The sequence below is a fragment of the Nylanderia fulva genome, unplaced genomic scaffold (genome assembly GCF_048542155.1).
Source record: "Nylanderia fulva isolate GAGA-0341 unplaced genomic scaffold, ASM4854215v1 Scaffold296, whole genome shotgun sequence".
Lineage (NCBI taxonomy): Eukaryota > Metazoa > Arthropoda > Insecta > Hymenoptera > Formicidae > Nylanderia > Nylanderia fulva.
The window spans coordinates 61,937-83,708 of record NW_028190364.1 but is presented as its reverse complement, the minus strand read 5'-3'; the positions used below and the strand labels follow the sequence as shown (position 1 = coordinate 83,708).

General features: G+C 30.5%; 2 protein-coding genes and 1 long non-coding RNA gene across 3 annotated transcripts; 2 read left to right on the top strand and 1 right to left on the bottom strand.

Annotated features, from left to right (window-relative positions):
• Window positions 1-11,691: 11,691 nt before the first annotated feature.
• On the top strand, window positions 11,692-12,099 carry LOC146722624 (uncharacterized). Its single transcript, XM_085484145.1, has 2 exons — window positions 11,692-11,818; window positions 11,903-12,099. Exons 1-2 carry the CDS (start codon window positions 11,692-11,694, stop codon window positions 12,097-12,099), a joined length of 324 nt encoding a protein of 107 aa, XP_085340271.1.
• Window positions 12,100-17,570: 5,471 nt separating this feature from the next.
• On the bottom strand, window positions 17,571-18,525 carry LOC146722623 (uncharacterized). Its single transcript, XM_085484146.1, has one exon. The coding sequence runs from the start codon at window positions 18,339-18,341 to the stop codon at window positions 17,577-17,579; it is 765 nt and encodes a 254-aa protein (XP_085340272.1). The 5' UTR covers window positions 18,342-18,525; the 3' UTR covers window positions 17,571-17,576.
• A 2,185-nt stretch (window positions 18,526-20,710) lies between these two features.
• On the top strand, window positions 20,711-21,526 carry LOC146722622 (uncharacterized). Its single transcript, XR_014925027.1, has 3 exons — window positions 20,711-20,746; window positions 20,810-21,051; window positions 21,416-21,526. It is a non-coding gene; the product is annotated as an uncharacterized LOC146722622 (long non-coding RNA).
• Window positions 21,527-21,772: the final 246 nt, after the last annotated feature.

The window sequence follows — 21,772 nt, the reverse complement described above, 5'->3', positions numbered from 1 at the left end:
AGAGTAAATTCTCGAATTTGTATATTAATATTTCTGTATAATAAAATGCAGAATATCTATAATAGCGATTATGTATAAAAATATTTTTAGCGACTTTCGGATCTATATTTTTCTCTCGCATTTATTTCTTTATTTCTTTAGGGGGGGGGGGGGGGGTACAGGGGTTTATGAAATTAAATCTCAAATATAAGATATTTCATGTAAAGTCTTGGTAGAAAATCAAGAATAATATGTGACTTGTGCACATTTTCGTTTATTTCCAACGAAAAATTAATTTTTGTTGGAGATGTACGCAAGAAACCGCGTATGGCTCTTAGACATTTCTTATTAATAAAAATATTTTTGATATGTAAGAAACAATTATAAAATTATGTTATAAGTTAAAAAAATGTAACATGACATGCACATGAACTAATAAGTTAAGAAGAAAAGTGTCGTTTTGTATATTTGCAATAAATTTCAATTTTACATGTACAATTATTATTGCCAATTACATGCAATGAGGACAGAACATATTTAATTTTAACAAATCTAAATTTCAAGCAAATATAAACATGTTGACTAAACCAGCCGAACGCGATGTCGTTGCGTCGATTATTGCAAAAATTATTTTTTTTGCTACAATTAAATAATTGTGTTTGATGCACGAATTTGTTGATCTTTACACTGTAAACATTTTTTAGGAATTGTATCTCGATTAATGGCTCACGCACAATCATTTAATTGTATCGCTAAATTGATTTTCGCAACCCACATCGCGTTCAGCTTTGTCAGCCTATGTAAATATATTTTTTTCATATTGAGAGCCGAATATAATTCTTAATTGTTAATAAATTTTAAGCATTACAGGAAAACTACCAGAAATGTTTTTCGTCACTTCTTTTAGTTTTTCTACGTAATTATCACTTACAAGGGAACACCCGACATTATTCCCTCCGATTTGACTGAATCTGAAATATGTTGTAGTCCTATCTTCACACTAATCCATGGTATAATAATACATGGAATAATAATCACATTAGTTTAACAACAAATACAGTACAATTAAACATCATAAAATCCTCAAGCGGTAATTCAATATTAACCAAGTATTCCATTGACAGCATTATACACAAATAAATTTTTCAATATCATCTGCATATATGAAACACGTGGATATTAAGTATTAATTATGAAGATTTCATCTAGTACATGACTATTGACTCGCCGTTTTATTGTATTAGTTTTTTATTATGTTTAATTAATATGATTGATAAGACGCAAGTGAGCGCTCGAAACGTCTCATCTATGTAATAAATAATAGAAATTTCATGATTTAAACATATCTTTGTATTATTGTCATCTAATAACCGCTCGTCTAAAACATCTTATTTACCTATTGTTTATTTATTAATATATTAAGACCTTATGTTCATATTTATTTATAATAATATGACTCAACACTCAAGCATTCATGAAAAACTGATTTATTAATTTTACGTAAAAATGGAACTAAAAAAAATTTTTTTTTAGAAAAAAGTAAAAAAAGCGCCAAATTCAAAAAAATATAATATAAAAAACAGTATGTTTTAAAGTACTGTAAACTTATGTTGTAAAATTAATATTTCTAAAAAAATATTGAAATCAGAAATTAGAAATTAATACAAAATAAAATATATAAAAAATTTTAGTTAAAAATCTTGGCGCTATACTTTCAAAATTGCTGCGATGTATTCTATTTGTAATATATCTTAGAGTAACAAATCATTCATTTACTGCTATAAAATTTTAGTATATAATAAATATTTTTTTAATTACTTGCATTAAGCGTGATTTTACACTAGCTTTTTTATATTATATACGATGATTATATATTATATACGATATTTTATATTCTATACGATGATTCGACGATAATAGTACTCGCTGATATATATATATCGCGTATATTTTTTTTTAAAGCAGAATGTGCATGTATATCTGTGAGAAGAAAATCTACATCTATCATTAAATATATGCAAAGTATATTTTTCAACGTAACATATTCAGCAATTATGAAGCATAATAATTATACATCGCATACACAATTATAGAAAAGCGTTTGCAAACAACAAGAAATCTAAAAAAATTTGAGCAACGATCTCAAGAGATGGTCGTAATCTCATTATCTCATTGTCAGAATCTCATTAATTTGTTGGAATATCAGCTAATTTTTTAATCATTGCAAAACTTAGCATTGAAAATTCAAATTTAAAAAAGAAACAGAAAACAAAAATCTGCAAACATATTAACCATTTTATAGTCTCATTTTTTGTTTATCAATTGCAAATTGTCATTATTTATCTTCTAACCTTATATTTTTGTAATTTTATACAATTAAATTCAACGTTATGTCTAACATATGCGCACAATGAGAATCGAGACAGTCAATCACGGAAAAGCGACAACAGTGTCAATAACATGCATTTTTGAAAAGGGCAAATTCTATGCTGGATTGATCAAACTAACGTCAAAAGTTCCAACATATGTTCTTTGGTTTTCTTGCATAATTAAGAATAATAGATGTATATATGATTTTATAATAGTAGACAAAACTGTGTGTGTGTGTTTCTTCGCAAAGTTATCCACAACTCGTCATGCTCGGTAGTTTCATTTCTTCTCTCGCACAGACACGTATTAACTTATGCAATATTGTCTTCTTTCAAGGAAGAAACGTCAAAGTCGAATACAGTGATACATTATATGCAGTTTACTAAATTAGTGTGATAATTAAAAATTAACAGCGCAATTGTCTACATTTACAGTGTTAGTATAAAATCAGATCAACATTTTTAAAATTTTATAAAAAAAAAACCAAAAAGAAAGAGATTATTCAATTCGATTATATGTGTACATTACGCACTTGACACATATCTTTCATTTACTAAATACAAAAGCTATAGTAGGCACAAAACAAATATACATTTTTTAAGTATTGAAAATTAAAATTTATATGAGAAATAATGAATGTAGTAATAGGTTTGATTGATTTCTCTATCTAATTTTTGTAGTGAATCCTTTGTGAAATAATGTTTGTACGAAATTTCGCGGTTCTGTGTTGTAAGCTTTTTCTCCTCATCATTTCGTCATCGAAATATCAGCAAAATTACACCAACAACGAAGATGAAGGTCATAATTTGACAGTACGATACGAGATATATGCGGATTCTACAACTATTTATAGCGACGAGATAAAACCACTGCGATATAATTTGTATGAAAGGTTTACCGACGAGACGCAATATAATGAAATGGAATTTGAATTTAGCACTATTTCCACGAATATCGATCGCGAAGATGTTGATTCGATACTACATAAATTAAGAAGGCGTTTTGCTCACAATCAAAAAAATTATGACAAAATATTGAAACACTCTCATAACAATTCGTCAAATGTCAATCATAAAGCAAACTCTACGTCACAGAAGGTTTATGAAAATTTGATTGAAAAGAATTATTTCATGCCGAATAAAATCTTTGAAAATTCCACTAAGAATAGTTATGAAAGTAACATCGTCCCATACAAAACTTGTCATAATATAACTTGTATTCAGTTCTGCTGTCCTCTTGGCAATATCATGAGATGAAATGACACCAAATGTATTCCAGAAGAAATGAAATATGTTTTTCCGAATGTGTACGAATACACAAACGATTCAACGCACAACGAAAGTGGGCGAGTAAACGAATTCTTTCAGTTAACCGTCTACCATAAATGCCCAGAATCGCAATGTTACGTGGTACCCATCGGTCATCAGTACGATTATAAAATTTTTGCCAATGGTTCTTTTTATGTACATTATTATGAAACATTAAAATCGACATCATATTGCCTTGGCGTCTTCTTGGAAAGAAGGCGTAGATTTGAAGCGATTTTTTATTCAGAACAGAATGCGGAAATTAAAAGTCACGTTCGACTTCAAAGCGTTCCTTTTAAGTACACGCTTGAGTACAGTTGGAAATATTTTGTATTAAATATATATTACAGCTTGCTATTAGTGTGTATATTATTTTTGGTGGCAGTATTTCTAGTGTATTCCATATTGCCAGGACTCCGAAATGAACACGGCTTCATGTTGCGTAATTACAGTGCAGTTACATCCACCGCAATGATGCTTGATATTGTAAGATTCTTAAATTACAAAAAAGATACGTCATATCCCGTCTGTATTACAATTGGTACAGTATATCTAACAATAAATTACATAAATATATAAAATCAATGCAGAATATATTTGTCAAGCATAACGTATATCCGCATAATACATCTTCTTCATTATTTGAATATATATAACACACTTATTAAAATACAATTGTCAATTATGAATTAAACTAAAATTTAATGCATTTTAATTATAATCTAAGTTTGTCCTAACATATATATATATATATATATATATATATATATATATTTATACGTATATATACGAAATTTTGTTTTATAGAATTTTGCAGTGTTAATGTCTTGAAATATTATTTAATTTATTATCGATAATATCAGTATTTATAATAATAAATAAATAATGTTATAAACTTATGGTGCAGAATATAGTACATAAATCTGTTTAAAAGTGAAGAATCAAAAACTTGAATCTTTTGATTTTTTTTTAATTTTTACGCACGCTTAGTGATGAAAATAATATTTATTATTGTAATCTTTATTTATATTCATTTTTCAGCCTTTTCGGAATATTTTTGGTTTATGTCGGGTTACTTTTGGCTAAGTATCATGAGTTTTAATATGTGGCGGACATTCAGGTAAATAGCCAAGTATTTTATTTTGTACTTTAGTTTTTGGTTTCTGATTTTAATTTGTCTTTACATAATTACTTTATAGTTTTAAATATACCAAAAATTTTGTCAAAATAACTTAAATTTTTTGAAATTAGAAATGGCATATATTAGATAATAAACATTAAATATTTAATTTATAAAATATATGTAAAATATATATTAAATAATATACATTATTTATTTAAATTAAAAAATATTTATGAATTATTACAACGTAATCTATTTCGCAATAATGAAACAAACTTTTCTGGAACTTTATTTTTCATTATTCAAACTTGATATTTATATTGCGTCGATCTTTCTTTATAAATAAAATAAGGCAATAAACAATAATTTTTTAACATAAATATATTTTTTATCTCTAAATATTAAATAATTTAATTATTTTTTTTCATAGAATAGTTATGTAATTCGATAATAGTTTCTAAATATTATACAATGTAATGATCAAAAACAAACATTAATTTGAACTTTTTACAATGAGATTTCTTTTATCTACACTTACTTAGGTAAATATGACATGTACATTATACATGTAAATTACAGAGAATTTTCTTCGCTACATTGTTGTTTTCCTTGTATAATTAAGAGTTACAGATGTATGATTTTATAATAGTAGACAGATTGTGGGTGTGTGTATGTGTGTGTTTCCTCGCAAAGTTATCTACGACTGATGATCCTCGGTAGTTTTACTTCTTCTCTCGCACTATATACTACTTATGCAATATTCTCTTCTTCCAAGGAAGAAACGTCAAAGCCGAATACAGTAATACATTATATAGAGTATTACACATATAAAAGGCTAATAAGAGCAGCAGTAATAATATGAAGGTTGTAAAACTAATTTATTACATTTAATCAATATCACTGATATAAACAAAACAGTTTAAAATTATAAAAATAGACTCGAAAGTTGACACAAATAAGAAGGCGAACGTTTCGATCCAATTTTTCGGATTTTCTTCAGCGCAGTATAAAGAGCAAAATTAACATCAACAAAGTCTAAATGTTTTTAACGTATAAATGTCTAATAAACATATTTAAACGCTGTTACATCAGTAAACGAAATAAAACGTCGTAAGATTAATATGACTCTCGCTAAGCTATCACATTTACGTTACTGTGGGAAGCGATCCTCTCTAGTTTTCTGACTACGAGGTTGGCAGGTGTTAGAATATAAAATATTAATCGCATCCTATAAATTAAAATAATTTTCTCAATACACCTCAATACTTATAAGATCCAAAAGTCAAGTGCGTTATAAAACAATAATCTAACATATGGTATAAAAAATACTAATAAAAACTTACATGTATTTATGTGACAATATTTCAATTGTAACAGTAACAATAGTAACGCTAGTGAAATCCTCATGTCAGTAGAACGGCTCAGAGGAAACTGAAGCTCAGTTGGAAACGAAAAGTGACAAACAATTATAATCATTTTGTATTTGTTATTTAACCTTAGAGTTTAGGTAGTCTCTTTATAGCTTCAATATAAATATCGGATAGATTTTCAGTATCAGTCTGTAAATTGAGACTATTATTTTGTCTTTTTATGTATATCGTTTCTGATACTGATCTTTTTCCGTAATAAATTTCTTTATCTAAAATATTAATGTTGTCCCAATCAAATTCATGGTTAAAATTAACGCGGTGGTCCGTTATTACTGATTTAGTATTAGTATTTCTAACAATGTGTTTCCTATGTTTAGAAATTCTTGTGGTCAGTCTTCTACTAGTCTGGCCCACGTAAGAAGCGTCGCAGTTTGAACAATTAATTTTGTAAACAACGTTTGTATTATTCATTGTAGAAATAGTATCTTTATGTACTCGTATGTATTTATTTAATTTATTAAAACTAAAGACTATTTTTCAAAGACTATTAAGAATAGAACTTAGAGATGTATATATGTCTACTAGAACGGCTCAAAATCAAATTTATAGACTCTCAATAGATCTTTATAATAACATTCCGAATCACGTTTGCAATGAATTTTTTAATAGACAAAGTGGTCCGCTATATACTCATTTTTTAAAAGAAAATAATAGATATAATAAAAAATTTAATTTCTTATTACAGAAAAAACTAAACATCCGTGACATAAAACCGATACATTATAATTATCAATATAATAATCTATATTCAAAACATAAGCTACCAATACAATCATGTCCTAATTATGTTTCTTTTAATAATAACAAAGTAACGCTGAACACCTCGGATAATATAACGGACGTTAGAATAGATCCTGCTTCTTTCAACAATACATGTCGAGATTTAAAACAGTTGAAAGATAAATAGTTTATCAACAAGTCTTCAATTAATATTCCCGATGATATCCAATGTTTTTTACAGTTGAGGAGTAATTTTAGTTTACCTTGTGACAACAGAACTAATTTAACGATTGAGTTTGTTAAGAACATTGAAAATAATATTAGAAAATCACCGGTTAGAGAACGTGCATTTATAAGAAATCGAACAAGTAATGTGATAAAATCTATTTCAAATTATTCTTATCCTACGAACGAAGCAAATAATACGCTTTTACATTTAAATCACATTACTAAAAATTTCTTAAAAGAAAATAAAAATCTTATTCTTACACGTGCGGAAAAAGAAAATATAACGGTAGCGTTGGATAAAGATAAATATATACAAAGTATTGAAGACTTGTTGAAAGATAATAATACATATACGTTGGTTAAAAAAGACCCTACTAGAAAATTGATAAATAGTCTTCATGATTTGTAAAGAAGGATAATTTAATATTCATGTTCCTAATAATATTTCTAAATTGTTCCGTCAATTCGGGTAAAAATGGAATAGTGAAAAAAGACGTTTTTTCACTATTATTATTATTATTGTTGTTACCGTTAGTTGTGGTATTTTTTAATTTTTTGAATAAAATTAATAGACGTTGGTTAATAGTATTAAAGATCACGTCAAGCGGATAACAGTTTTCTAAAAGTATGTTGACAACAATAACGAGATTTTTATAGTGAAATCGTGGATGTGACAATAAAATTGTTCTATCCACTAGACCGTATATAGTTCCTCTCTTTTGACACAAAGGATGCTGAGAAAAGAAGTGTAAATATCTCCCCGAGAATGTCGGCTTGTGATACCAATTAGTGATTATCTTGTTGTTTTCTAAAATTAGTGTCAAATCTAAAAAGTTTATTTTATTATTATCGTCAATTTCCAGAGTGAATTGGAGTCTATTGTGATAAGAATTAAAAGTCATAAGTGTGTGGTCAATTAAAGTCAATGGAACAGTCAATACAATTTAATGTTGTCAACATATCTAAAGTAAATTGGGGGTGTGGATTTTAATAATCGTAATGATTTATTCTCAAGATCTTGTAAAACTAAATTTGCAATCACTGGTGAGAAAGGAGAACCCATGGGCGTTCCAAAGGTTTGGCGGTAGATAACGTTATTAAAAATAAAAAAGGTAGAATTTAAAACTAAGCCTATTCCATTTAAAAATTCTGATTTTGATAAGTCACAATTCTTTGAGATAAATTCCCATCTAGAGGAAATACTTTCAAGAGCCAAATCAATAGGGACGTTAGTGAACAGTGAGACAACATCTAACGAGATTAATTTAAATTTATTATCAATGTGAATCTGTGACAATTTTTTCACTAGTTCGAAACCGTTGTCAACATGACCTTTAGGCACTGGGAGGCTTTTAACTATAATCTTGTGCAGGAAATTCGCTAAGTTATACAGAGGAGTGTCAACCGATGACACTATTAATCTAAACGGGCAGTTTTCTTTATGGACTTTAGGCAAGCCATATACCCTGGGGAGAGTTCCATCAGTAAACAACAAACGTCTGTATTCATCAGTTGAAATTACCTTAGAATTTTTCAGTAGGAATACTAGGGGGGTTTTAAACCGGGTCCTCTGAGGGGGGTGCGGGGCGGGGGGGTTTTAAGGGGCGAGGGGGTATGACGTCACGCGGGCGGGGGGTCTTATCAGCAGATAAGCTTATCTATGTTTATAAACAAAAGATAAACAATATCTATTACAAAGGGCTGCCGACAATCGGGGGGGGGGGGGGGGTTGCGTTTCTTCTCTTCATACGTTTATGTTTATAAACAAAAGATAAACAATATCTATTACAAAAGGGCCGCCGACAATCAGGGGAGGGGGGGGGTTGCGTTTCTTCTCCTTATACGTTATCTGTATATTTCTAAGAAATATAATCAAATTCTAAGAAGGGCCACCGCTTGGCATGCGCCGACAATCAAGGGGGTTGCGTTTCTTCCCCCATACGTTATCTGTATATTTCTAAGAAATATAATTAAATTCTAAGAAGGGCCGCTTGGATCCGAGCGCCGACAATCAGTTCTCTGAAAATCTAAGATAATCAAATTTTAAGAAGGGCCACCGCTTGGCATACGCCGACAATCAAGGGGGTTGATACATGATCTATACGTATATTTCTAAGAAATACCAGCGCCGATAACCAGCGGCTGCAGGAATTTATAAACAAAACAAGCGCCGAAAATTTACGTCATCTAAATTTTTCTCGTTCGTACGTTGACGAACAAAGGGTTGATTGGGATATATAACAAGGACCGATGCCGCTGCCGGGCCATAGTACCACTGGCGAGCGCACGCTTTCCTCAAGGAAAAATAGCTGTGAGAAAAAAAGTTTAGTGTGCAATTAAAGTAGTTATTTCTGTGCAGTACAAGTGAATTTTTACAAAATAGGAGAGCGCACCGCAAAATCATGCAGAGTGTCATGAGAAGGGGTGTTATAAGACTGCCGAGAGATGGTATAGACATCTCGATGAATGCTATTATGATGAAAAAAAAGATGACCCGTTTGATTTTAAACGTGAAGCGGTGACTTCAGTTGTGCAATTCGTAAGAAATCGCGAACTTGGTGTGCAAAAACCGCATACAAGTGATGTTGCCTATTTCCTGGAAATTCACGAAGACATTTTAAGAGTGACTAGTGGGTTATCCAAATGCACCAGATCGTCTAAACGACACAAGCGAGTCGCATGTTATCAGCGTCGCTACAAAAATTGCGCAGAATATTTTACTGTGGACAACCTTTATTTTGCCGACATGGATATGCCTTCACCATCGGTATCATGCAAAACACAATCATCTGATTATGATTCGGACCAAGAAATAGAGGACTCAGATAGGAGAGAACCGTCACCACCGCCATCGTCGTCATCGTCATCATCGCCAGATTTCTTGTCGGCAGCCTATTTATCTTTTCTGTGATAAAATAGGTGTACAATATATGCGAAGAGTATAGCAGTGTTTATGAGATAAGTTTTATCACGCGTGAAAGAGAGGATTGTAGTAAATGTGTCAAGACATATTTTCACGAGGTGTAAACAAAACAATAATCAACTGCTGCAGCGGCTGCTCTTTTACGACCGATCATCTTTCTTTCTGAGATAAGTTTGATCGCATGTGAAGCACAAAGGGCTGAACGAAATATATATATTGAGGACCTATGCGCTCTCAAAAATCATCTAGTCTAGGATTTGACAGCACCCTGACCAGTCCGTGAAAAAAGTCTAGTGGCTATACTTATTTACGGAAGTGCGGAAAAAATTCATTGACTTGTATCATAATTGTGCAAACGCGTGTTGAAAAAAAAATGGAAAAAGACATTGCGATCAACGTTTCTGATGACGAGATGGAAGTCATCACGATCTCCGACAGCGACAGCGAGAGCGACGCCGAGATGTACGACCCTGTGTACGACAGGGAGGTGAATATCATCTTAGATGATATAGAAGAAATGGAGGGTGATGTCATACCCATTGTTGAGCAAGAAGAAGCAGAAGAAGAAGATTTGCATGACGATGGGTACAAAAGCAAAAACGCTGTTCGGGAGTCGTGCCACTCGCGTACGTTAGATGTACGAGCAGTTGCATCCCTCGACGAAGATACATGGGTATGCGTTATAACAGCATACGTCTCACCAGGAGGGTCAGTGAAAATCTGCATTCCCTGTTTCATGAGAAACAGGGAAAGATTCGCAGCAACTACACTAACGCACAGGCACGTGACAATGCGGTACAGGGATGTACCGCATCTTTATTGCATCGATTGTTTAGAAAGAGTGTTCGTACTCTTCCTGGCCAACTTGTGCCCAATCTGTCAAGGCTGTAAGTATATATATATTAAAATACCAAAAAATCTATAAAATAGTATAATAATTTATTATATTTCTATGTGCAGATGCCGAGACACAGTCTGACAGCGATGGTTAACGCGACCCCCTCTCTCGCAGTCGCAGCAGGCCCGCTGGCTCTCTCAATGTTGAAGATTGCCAGCACTTCTTAAGACTTTGCAAAGAAGCTATCGAAGCGCCCCGGTGGCTTAGTTGGTAGTGTTCTTCTTTTGTAACTGCGACGATCGCTGGATCGAATCTCGCCGTGTGAAACTATTTTTTTTCTTTTATTTTTGTATAATTTATTTTTTTTGTTTTTAGGAACATTTTATAACATTAATAAATATTTTTTTAATAATTGACATTTAAAAAATTTTTAACATTTTGTTCCATATATTAAAAAAAAATTCGATTGCTTTCTGTCAAAAATATAATATTAGGAAATGTTTAATATTATACGAGAAATATATCACTACTAATAAAATAAATTAGTAAACAATTATCAATAATAATGCGGATAATTTGGTAATATTTTTAAATTATAATAATATTGGTAAAATTATTAAAATATATGATATATTAAGGGATGCAGAATGGGAAAATTATTCAGATGACGACTTTGAAGAATGGATAGGGGATGACGAATGGGACGGTAAGAATAAAATTTATAATATTGTATTATATTTTTAAATGAATAATGTTATGTTTACATTTCAATAATGGTTCCAGACATGTGTGATTGGGATTGGGATCCATATATAAGAGACGATGACGGCGATTTCTATGATTGGGGTCTGGTGTGGCTGTTCGAGCCGGAACCTGTACCTGTGTATGAAAATTGGGACGGTAAGAATAAAATTTATAATATTGTATTATATATTTAAATTAATAATTGTTATATTTTTAAATTAATAATTGTTATGTTTACAGATGAACCATACGTTCCAATAATGGTTCCAGAGATGTCGGATTGGGACGCATATTTAAGAGGCGACGACGAAGCTGATTGGGGTCTGGTGCAGCTTTTCACTCTACCAGACCCGTACGATGTTAGGCCTCAGCCTACACCGCCGCCACGCCGTCGCCGTCACCGCCGCCGTCACCGTCGCCACCCCAATCGTCCATAATGTAAACTATTTTATTTTTTTATTTTTCATTTATATCCTTATTTTTATATATTTTATATTTTATATTTTTCTATTTTCTATTTTTATATTTTTTAATTTTTTATTTTTTATTTTTTCATTTTTAATTTTACACACACACACACACACACACAAATGTAAATGTACACATATTTTATAGATTAAAAAAAATATTATTATCAAATTAGTGTATTTATTTTAGATTAAAATGTCTTCCTTACCTCTTGTTCCCTTTTAAATTATAAGTAAATATAAAGAAATTATTAAAAATTATTTTAAAAGCTCTCTCTTTTTCTCTCTCTCTCCTTCACATTTCTCTCGCGCTCGCATCTTATTTCGCCGTCTCTCTCAAAACTCGTATGTCTCTTTTTCTCTCTCTCGCGTACGTCTCTCGCTGCAGCCCGTCTTCTTTCTCTCTCTCGCGTACGTCTCTCGCTGCAGCCCGTCTTCTTTCTCTTTCTCGCACGAGACTCCAGCGAAACGCTGTAAAAAAATTCGGAAAAAAAAATTAAAACTAAATTAGGAAAAAAAGAAATTATAACTCATAAAAAAATATAAAAATAGAAAAAATATAAAATATATAAAATAGAAAAAGTTATACTTACTCGTCGCATTTCTTCTCACACGTTTCATCGCGTCTCGGCATGTAGTAATTCATGCTGCTGCTTTTTTGGTGCAGAATATTTTTCTCGAGGATATTAAAAAGTGAACCACCAGTCAGAACAGTCGACGAGAGACTGATCGTATAAAAGTACTAATAATCGAGTAACACTCATTTTTAAAATATTAGGAGAAGGGGATTCCTAGAAATATATATCTGGAGGGGGAATAAAGGGAAATATTTAAAAGTAGTGGGGATAAAATTAAATATTAGGAAAAAGGAATTCTTAGAAATATATATCTGGAGGGGAACAAAGAGAAATATTTAAAAATATTAGGAGAAAGGATTTCTTAGAAATATATATCTGGTGAAGGAAAGAAATAACAAAGAAAATATATATAAATATATATAAATATATTTATAAATATATAATTTTAATATTGATTGATATAATATAAAAAACACTGATGTATACCTTAATTATATATTAAATAATGCAGAACATTACACAAAACATTTTAAAACTATTATAATTATATATAATGAATATTTCAGATTTTTATACGATAATGAATAAAATAGACAAAAATATAAAATAATATCAATTGTGTGTATGTGTGTGTAAAATGAAGACGAGTAATAAGTCATAATGAGTCAATGATCGATATTTATCAATTTGTTGCATATTGAATATCATCCAACTATCCTCTTGAAAAAATAATAGTTTTGATTTTCTGCTTGAATTTGCGCATACCATGGAATATAAAAAAATCGTAAAAATCGGGATATGTTTCTGTAATATAAGTAATAGGTAAGCAATCAATCTCTAATTTATTAATATTTTCTATGGACCATCGGAAAAATGTTTCGTACACCGGATGACTATAATCTCGTATTATTTTTATGAGAGGACAATGCTTTTCCAAATCCCAATTATGCAAGTAACGTAGATCATCATCTGTTTGTGATTCTGCAATTTCCCTCATAAAATTAATAAAACTTGGGCGATGTAATTGGCTAAATTCACAAAAAATTTAAAATATGTAGAAAAACATTACAAATACGTGAAAATTGTTTGTGTAATATTTATGTTATAAAACATTTTAATAAATACTAAGAAACAAAATATAAAATTGCATTTTTCTTTATAAATTTATATATCTATTTATATATCTTATATTTATATTATGATAATAAAGAATATAACATAATTTTAAATGCAATTAAATAATATATTATTTAATTTTTCATTAAAGCACTAAAACAGATTATACCCGCTAAACATGAAACATACAGGGGATGTTACATTTCGGCAATAATATTGCAAATTTGAAACGTTACATAAATATGTTTATGAAATGTTTCGTAAACGTTTCAAAATAACATTTCAATTGCAACATTCATGCACTGTTCCAGAAATGTAACATTTTGGCTGTTATATCGATAATTTGAAATGTTAGGAAAGAAATGTTTGGCAACATCCTAGAAACATTTCATTTGGGATGTTCAGTTTGTAACGTTCAGAGACATTACAGCATTGTTACATTTGCGACGTTCATAAAACATGTATTTTAAAACATTCCATAAACGTTTCATTTGGGATGTTTAGTTTGTAACCTTAGAGACATGACAGCAATGTTACATTTGCTACGTTCATAAAACATATTTTAAAACATTCCATAAACGTTTTATTTGGGATGTTTAGTTTGTAACGTTCAGAGACATTACAGCAATGTTACATTTGTGACATTCCTGAAACATTTAATTTCATAATATTCTATGAACGTTTTATATGAAACATTTACTTTGTAACATATTCAAAAATATTACACTGCAATGCAGATTTTATATATTTGTGTTTGTACAATTGTTTTTGTACAATTGTGTTACATCAACGTTTTTGAAATAATAACACAAAAGCTTTTTAGTAAATATCAGGTACGTATATATATACATTAATATAAATAAGGTACGTATATATACATTAATAAATAAAGTACGTATACATTAATAAATCACTGAATTTTTAATATTTTATAAATTTATAATATTTTGAAAATAGTTTTTGTTTAACGTTTCATGCAAAACATAGTTAAGTAAACAAAAGTATAGTTTCATATTTTTATTTAAAAATGTACAAATATTTAATTGAAATATTTATAAATAATCGTGTTTTATACATATATGTACTCAATTTATCTTTGCGACAGTCGAAAAAAATATTTCACTCGTGGTGACTTAAAAAAAATCTATTGTAACATATCAAGAGACACGGTAGTGTCTCGCGACCAGTTAAGGGCGTAGCGGAGACACCGTGTATCTTAACGCGAGTCGGACATTTGAGTCTTTATAATATTTCGAATCCTCAATAATGGCTGAAGCAATCGAGTTTATACTAGACTTAATCGATAGATTGAGTTCGAATTATATAATAAAAGTGTCTTTATTTCTGCTCTACGTGATTTGTAAGCAGAGATATATAAATGCAAAGTCGAAATATGAAAAATTTCTATTAAGAAACGTCCCCGTCATCATTATCATCATTATCATCATCGACCACGCATACATAGTAGTATCGTGTTACACGTATTCACACGTATACAACACATGCGCACACATATATCACACGTACACAACACATGCAAGATGCATGTAGTGGTAATTTTGTCCATCTCGCACGTTTTACAACAGATGGCGATAGTGGCGCTCCGCCATATCGGCAGCGTGCGGGGTTATGTTGGCTAACTCTCTCTCTCTCTCTTTCTCTCTTTCTCTCTTTCTCCCTCTCTCACACACACACACACACACACACACACACTCTCATTCTCACTCACTCACTCACTGTTCGTCTTGTGTACTTATTTAGTACATTCATGATTAAACATCTATATGCATTAATGTGAAATTTACTTACAATTAGTTTACTTGAAATATTCAATCTCTAAAGTGTTTATCTTATAAGATAGACAAAAAATCTGAGTAAATAATAAGAAAAAAAACAAAAGGATTATCAATAAGAATATTTGTCAGTCAGTTCTCCTATTTTTTAAAAACTCCATCTTCATCTCGACTAAGAGCCAAACGCGATGTTATTGCGACAAATTAAGATTTAGAAATTTTTGGAAACTGAGGAATTTGAATCCTATGGTTGGGATCTCAGAAATTCCCCTTGTTCCTTCTCTTAACATCCTCTGTAAGAAAAAGACGAGAAAAATATTGGTCCGAAAGTCGGCTGAATCGGGAATCGAACCCGAGACCTTCCGCTTGCCGGGCGACTGCTCTTCCATCGAGCTATTCAGACACTTACAAATCAATATTTCTCTCAATGTTTATAACCCCCCACCCTTCCACCAAGGCGTCGTACCTGGTCCAAACGCAACAAACATTAATAAGAATATTTGTCAGTCAGCTCTCCAATTGTTTTAAAAACTCCATATTCATCTCGACTAAGAGTCAAACGCGATGTTATTGCGAACAATATATAAACAATAAATATGCGAAAAAATTTTAGTTAAAAAAACTGGGCGCGCTGCTAAATAATATTCTAACAATATTAAAATTAAATTGTTACTTTTAAACTCATTACAGTTAAAATATGTTTTGTGTTTAAATTAATTAATGTTACTTTAAGGTGCATTGTAATTTTGAAACTTAGCAGCGCGCCCAGTTTTTTTAACTAAAATTTTTTTATTTCTTTTTCACATGGCGCATGGACTTGGCATCTTGTTTATCTTTTTTTTTAAAAGATAAGTTTTTTTATGATACGATTCTACATTTGCAAATTTAAATTTTTACTGATTTATTATACGACTCTATATATGTCTGCAACTTTAATTTTCCACTGGTACAAGTTTCTACTTTCACTTGGCGCAATTTTTTTTTTTATTTCATTACTTTTGTTACGATTGTACATGGGTTTATAATCGATAATTTTTCATACAATTCTATTGTACATGGGTTTGCAATGTAGGATTCTACATAAGTTTGCAATGGATAATTTTTAATACAATTCTACATGGGTTTGCAATGGTTAATTTTTCATAGGATTATAAGTCTTATCTTATCTTTCCCCCACCACCGGCGTCTGGTTTTTCCGAGTGTGGGTGTAGGGGGAGAGGGTGTTGGGAAAAAAAAAATGGCGACCGGCCCCGAAAGGTGGGGATGAGAATTTTTTTATTTTTTTATTTTTTCTGATTTCCTCTGGATTTGAACCTGGGGCCTTCGTGTTTCCGAGCTGGGTCCTAGTATGTTGAGCTAAACGAGATCTTACTAGTCTAAGGATTAGATGAGGTATTTAAGCTAAAGTTGCGTAGGGTACGGTATGGGGGTACGGGTATACGTATGGCAAGGATAGCTCGTCGAATCAAATGGTCGATATTGGACGGGGTGGGGTAAAAACAGTTAGGGTATACGTATGGCAAGGATAGCTCGTCGAATCAAATGGTCGATATTAGACGGGGTGGGGTAAAAACATTTTGACCAAGAAAAGCGTCATGCGTTCGACCGGGGATCGGTGGCAGGTAGTAACTGACAATGCCGTAGGGTAATAAAAAAAGAACACGCAAATATTTGTACTGGCGAGCATTTCGACTCGTGTCACGATAAAAAAATAATGCATCATCGTAGATTAGAAAGAATGCTTATTGTTGAAAAGATGTCGGATAAAATTTTATTTTAAAATAACTCGCTGCTTAATGAAGGTAAACAGAAACATGGATGTTGAGGAAATTTCTGGAAAGAGGAAGTGAAAGAAAATTGAACAATGGTTTTAAAAGTACAAATATGATTTATATTTAAAATATTTTTACAGAACAAAATTATTCACAAACATTTCAAGAAAATATTCGTCGAATAATTATTAAAATTTACGTTTTGATATAATTGTATGTACAATTTGTTCGAAATAAAGTGAAATTATTTCTAAAAATGTTATCTCAAAGTATACATCGAGAAATGTTAAATCTTTCAGTTGGGTACGTACATTACGTTCTATTTCCTTACTGTTACCTCTGATCGTGAGTTTCACGATACTGTTATTAATGCTACCGTTGACAGGAAGATTTAACTGTATTTCGTTAATTAAATATCGAGCACATTCGTTGACATTAGTTGAAATAAAATTTAGACGATTTAAATTAGCGTTCACACAATCAACTATATTTTCTACACCTTGAAAAGTCGTTCTCTGCATGACTATCGCAATGTTGTAAGTTTTACGTTTCTTCGCCTTCGGTCCGTTTTCGTTCGTATCCTCCACAGTCTCGGAAGAAAGATCTTCTTGCTCGTTTTCACGATATGTTATTAGTATGGCTCTAGCACCATATGCGGTAGTGAAATTTACAATTATCTTGTTAAAGATGATCGAGCTCAAATTAATTTTATCACCGTTTAAGTAGCTCGACATCGTTTTCATGTTTTCTTGAAATTTTTGCCACGATTCCATGTCGAAGCAAATTCCTACAGCTCCGTGAGATGTTAATTTAACAACAGGCAGAAAATCCAGTTCGACGTTGTCTTCCGTCATAAGACCCACTTGAATTTTCTTCGTGTAGGATGAATTCAATCCGTATGTTGTTGACAGCAACATACGTGGTTGTTGCTCGATTTTCTTAAGATTGTTCATGGTAGTTGCTACCGCGTAGAAAATCAAAGATATAATAATCAAAGACACGCAAAAATCGAAAAATCGAGAACTTTTTACTAACAAACTTTTTTACTAACGAACTTGAAAGTCCGGACGATGAAAGACGAGTGAGCGAAGATTTTCAAGAAAATTTATAAGAAGGAAGATAAAATAGAAAAGTGGTAGGGAGAAAATGTATGCGTAGATAAATAAAAATTATGAGGAAGGGATTTTTTAAACAATATAAATAATATAATTTTTAATGTGGAAGGGGAATTTTTTAAACAATAAAGTGATAGGGAGAAAATGCATGCGTAGTATAATAAAAATTATGTGGGAGGGGAATTTTTTAAACAATATAAACGATATAATTATTAATGTGGAAGGGGAATTTTTTAAGCAATATAAATGATATAATTTTAAATCTGACTTCAGAGAAAATATAAAATTCCTATCGCTATCGAGAAAAGATACCTGAAAATTCCTCATCTTGATTTCTATAAACTTTTTGTAACTAAGTAAATAACGTCCTAGATTAAATATTTTTTGTATCTAAGTAAATATTACCATATATATATATATATATATATATATATATATATATATACAATATATATATATATATATATAATTTAATATATTATATTATATATATACAATATATCGCGCTATCCCTGCGATACGCACGCCGAATGAGCCGAGACAGACGAATGTTATAAATAAAAAGCGCTGTATCGTTTCTCACTGATTATTGCCTTTACCATTGCGCTGAGCTGACTCCTCTGCAACTGTAAAAGAAAAAAATCGCCGTTTTACGATTTGCTAGACTAAATACACAACGCTTCTTTTTAATATTATATATAAATATATATATATATATGTTGTATATATATAATATAGTATATTAAATTATATATATATATATATATATATATATATATATATATTGACGAAAGCTGAAAAAAAATCTTCGTTCTTCCAAAAAGAAAGAAAACATGTACGATCGCGAGAAATTAATTGAAACCTTAGGGCAAGTGGAGTACAGGGCTATTGATGAAAATGGCAAGGTATTGCCACCATCCAATAATATTTTTAAAAGAATATCAGATCACATGCACAATTTAGGTTCTGTTATTAGCCCGAAACATATCTATACAATAATGCGAATAATTATTTAGTCAGCTCTTTTAATTTTTAAAGCCACAATCTCCACTTGATTCCTCTCGACCAATAGAGCCAAACGCGATGTTATTGCGACAATTATGAAGGAAAGAACATTTTGGAAAGGAATTTGAATCCTATGGTTGGGATCTCAAAAATTTTCTTTACAGGGGATGTTAAGAGAAGGAACACGGGGAATTTTTGAGATCCCAACCATAGGATTCAAATTCCTTTCCAAAATGTTCTTTCCTTCATAATTGTCGCAATAACATCGCGTTTGGCTCTATTGCTCGAGAGGAATCAAGGAAGAACCCCCAAAAGACAATTGGCAAAAATACATAGTGCAACTAATATTTCAAAGTAGTAAGTATTGTCATAAAAATATTGATAGTATATAATAAGATAATATCTTAATTAAACATGTTTTATATTAAAAAAATGACTTTTTCGTATTTAATATATCAAATCATAACTTCCCAATATTTATGAATACGGTTATGGAAAAGACTTATATAAATCATGTAATACAAATGTATGTATATATATAGACAATTAATAAAATAATTTGTAATTACAGATTCATATAAGGAAGCTATAGATGTTGTACATAAAAAAATTCGAACCGATACATCAGATACATCATGTTCGCAATTAGGCCGAGGGAAAAGAAAAACATTCCAACCAGTTACAGCAAACAACTTAAATGATGACGATTCAAATCCGCGAATGACACCATCTCCGTTAATGACTGTCATGAATTTGCATTTAGAAAATGAACAGTTGACAAATGGTATAACAATAAATAAATATATATATTATTTTTATAAATCTTTAACATTATTTTTTTAACTTGCAAATAAAGTAATGCTTAATAGTGTAATTTTTTATACATTTAGATTTGATTAATGATGATAACCAAAACTTGGACAAGGATATCGAAAATATGGATGAAACAGCAATAAACGTGAGTCAAAATAAAAAGAATAATATTGCCTCTGAAGACCATGTAACTTCTGATGAAGGTATAAACAAATAATTTTTGGTACAATAAGGTATTAAACAATACAAGTCGATTTTAAGTAATCCCGCTTAATATATATATAGTGTCTATTAATTTATTAATTTAATATTAAATAAATACAATAATGATACTAAAAATTTCCATTATTTAGATCCTAAAGATGCTGTTAATCCAGTAAATAATATGATACCAACCGATATCATTTTTGAAAATTTTCCAGCAGGTAATCATTCATATTTATTGTTCTTTTGTTTATAGTAATATAATTTGTAAATTTATATTTCAGATAGTCAGAATATTGTTTCAATCCTGCAAAACACGATTGCGATTAAAAAATTATTGGAACAACAAAATGCATTTTTAAAGCAATTAGAGCGTACAAATAATTCGCTTCCACTGCTCTCAGCATCTGGTTCAAGCTGTAGTAGTACTTTTTCTCTTATTCCGAACAAATCTTTCAAGAAATTTACAAAATTACTTGATTTCGACATCGCATTAAAAACTAATGAGGAAGGACAAAAACAAATGGTAAAAATAGTCTACATTTCTTATTTCTTGTTTTTTGAATATTTGAGACAAAATTCAAGGTTCGAGCTGGTAAAATAATGTAAATGGTTAGAAAGAAATTGCTTTCAAAAGCAATTTTGATTGTTCAAGCTTGATTAAACTAGGATTATTTTATAACATTCATTATAATTTCATTGTACCATTGTTGAATATGCCAAAACTACTGATATCTATTTTTAAAAAATATATATTTAACCCTTTTTCCTTCTGACTAACTGACTTTAATTGAAATTAAAATAGACAAAAAGGATGCTCAATATTTACCAGAAAAGGCTCGAACAATTGTATATATATACATATATATGTATTTACATTTTTTTCGTAGGAAACATTTGTCTATTTATTAGGAGGCACTTCTCCCCACGATCAAATAAAAGCTGGACTAGAAAAAATATTTACTAATAAATTGGGTACAAAATGTTCTTGGATGGGTCGCAAAGGCAACTTCGAAGTGAACACACTAATAATTATGGACATTTTAAAACGTATATAGAAATGTAAAAATATATAATTATAAAAAATTAATGCTTTTAATAGCATAATAATTGTACCGGTACTATATTAACTTTTTTTTTGTTACATTTGTAGGATCGACTAGAAAACACTTTCCATTTTTGACAGATAAACAATTTCAGAACTATGTGTCAGCTTGGTTAAGGCACTCAAAAACGCGCTACGACAG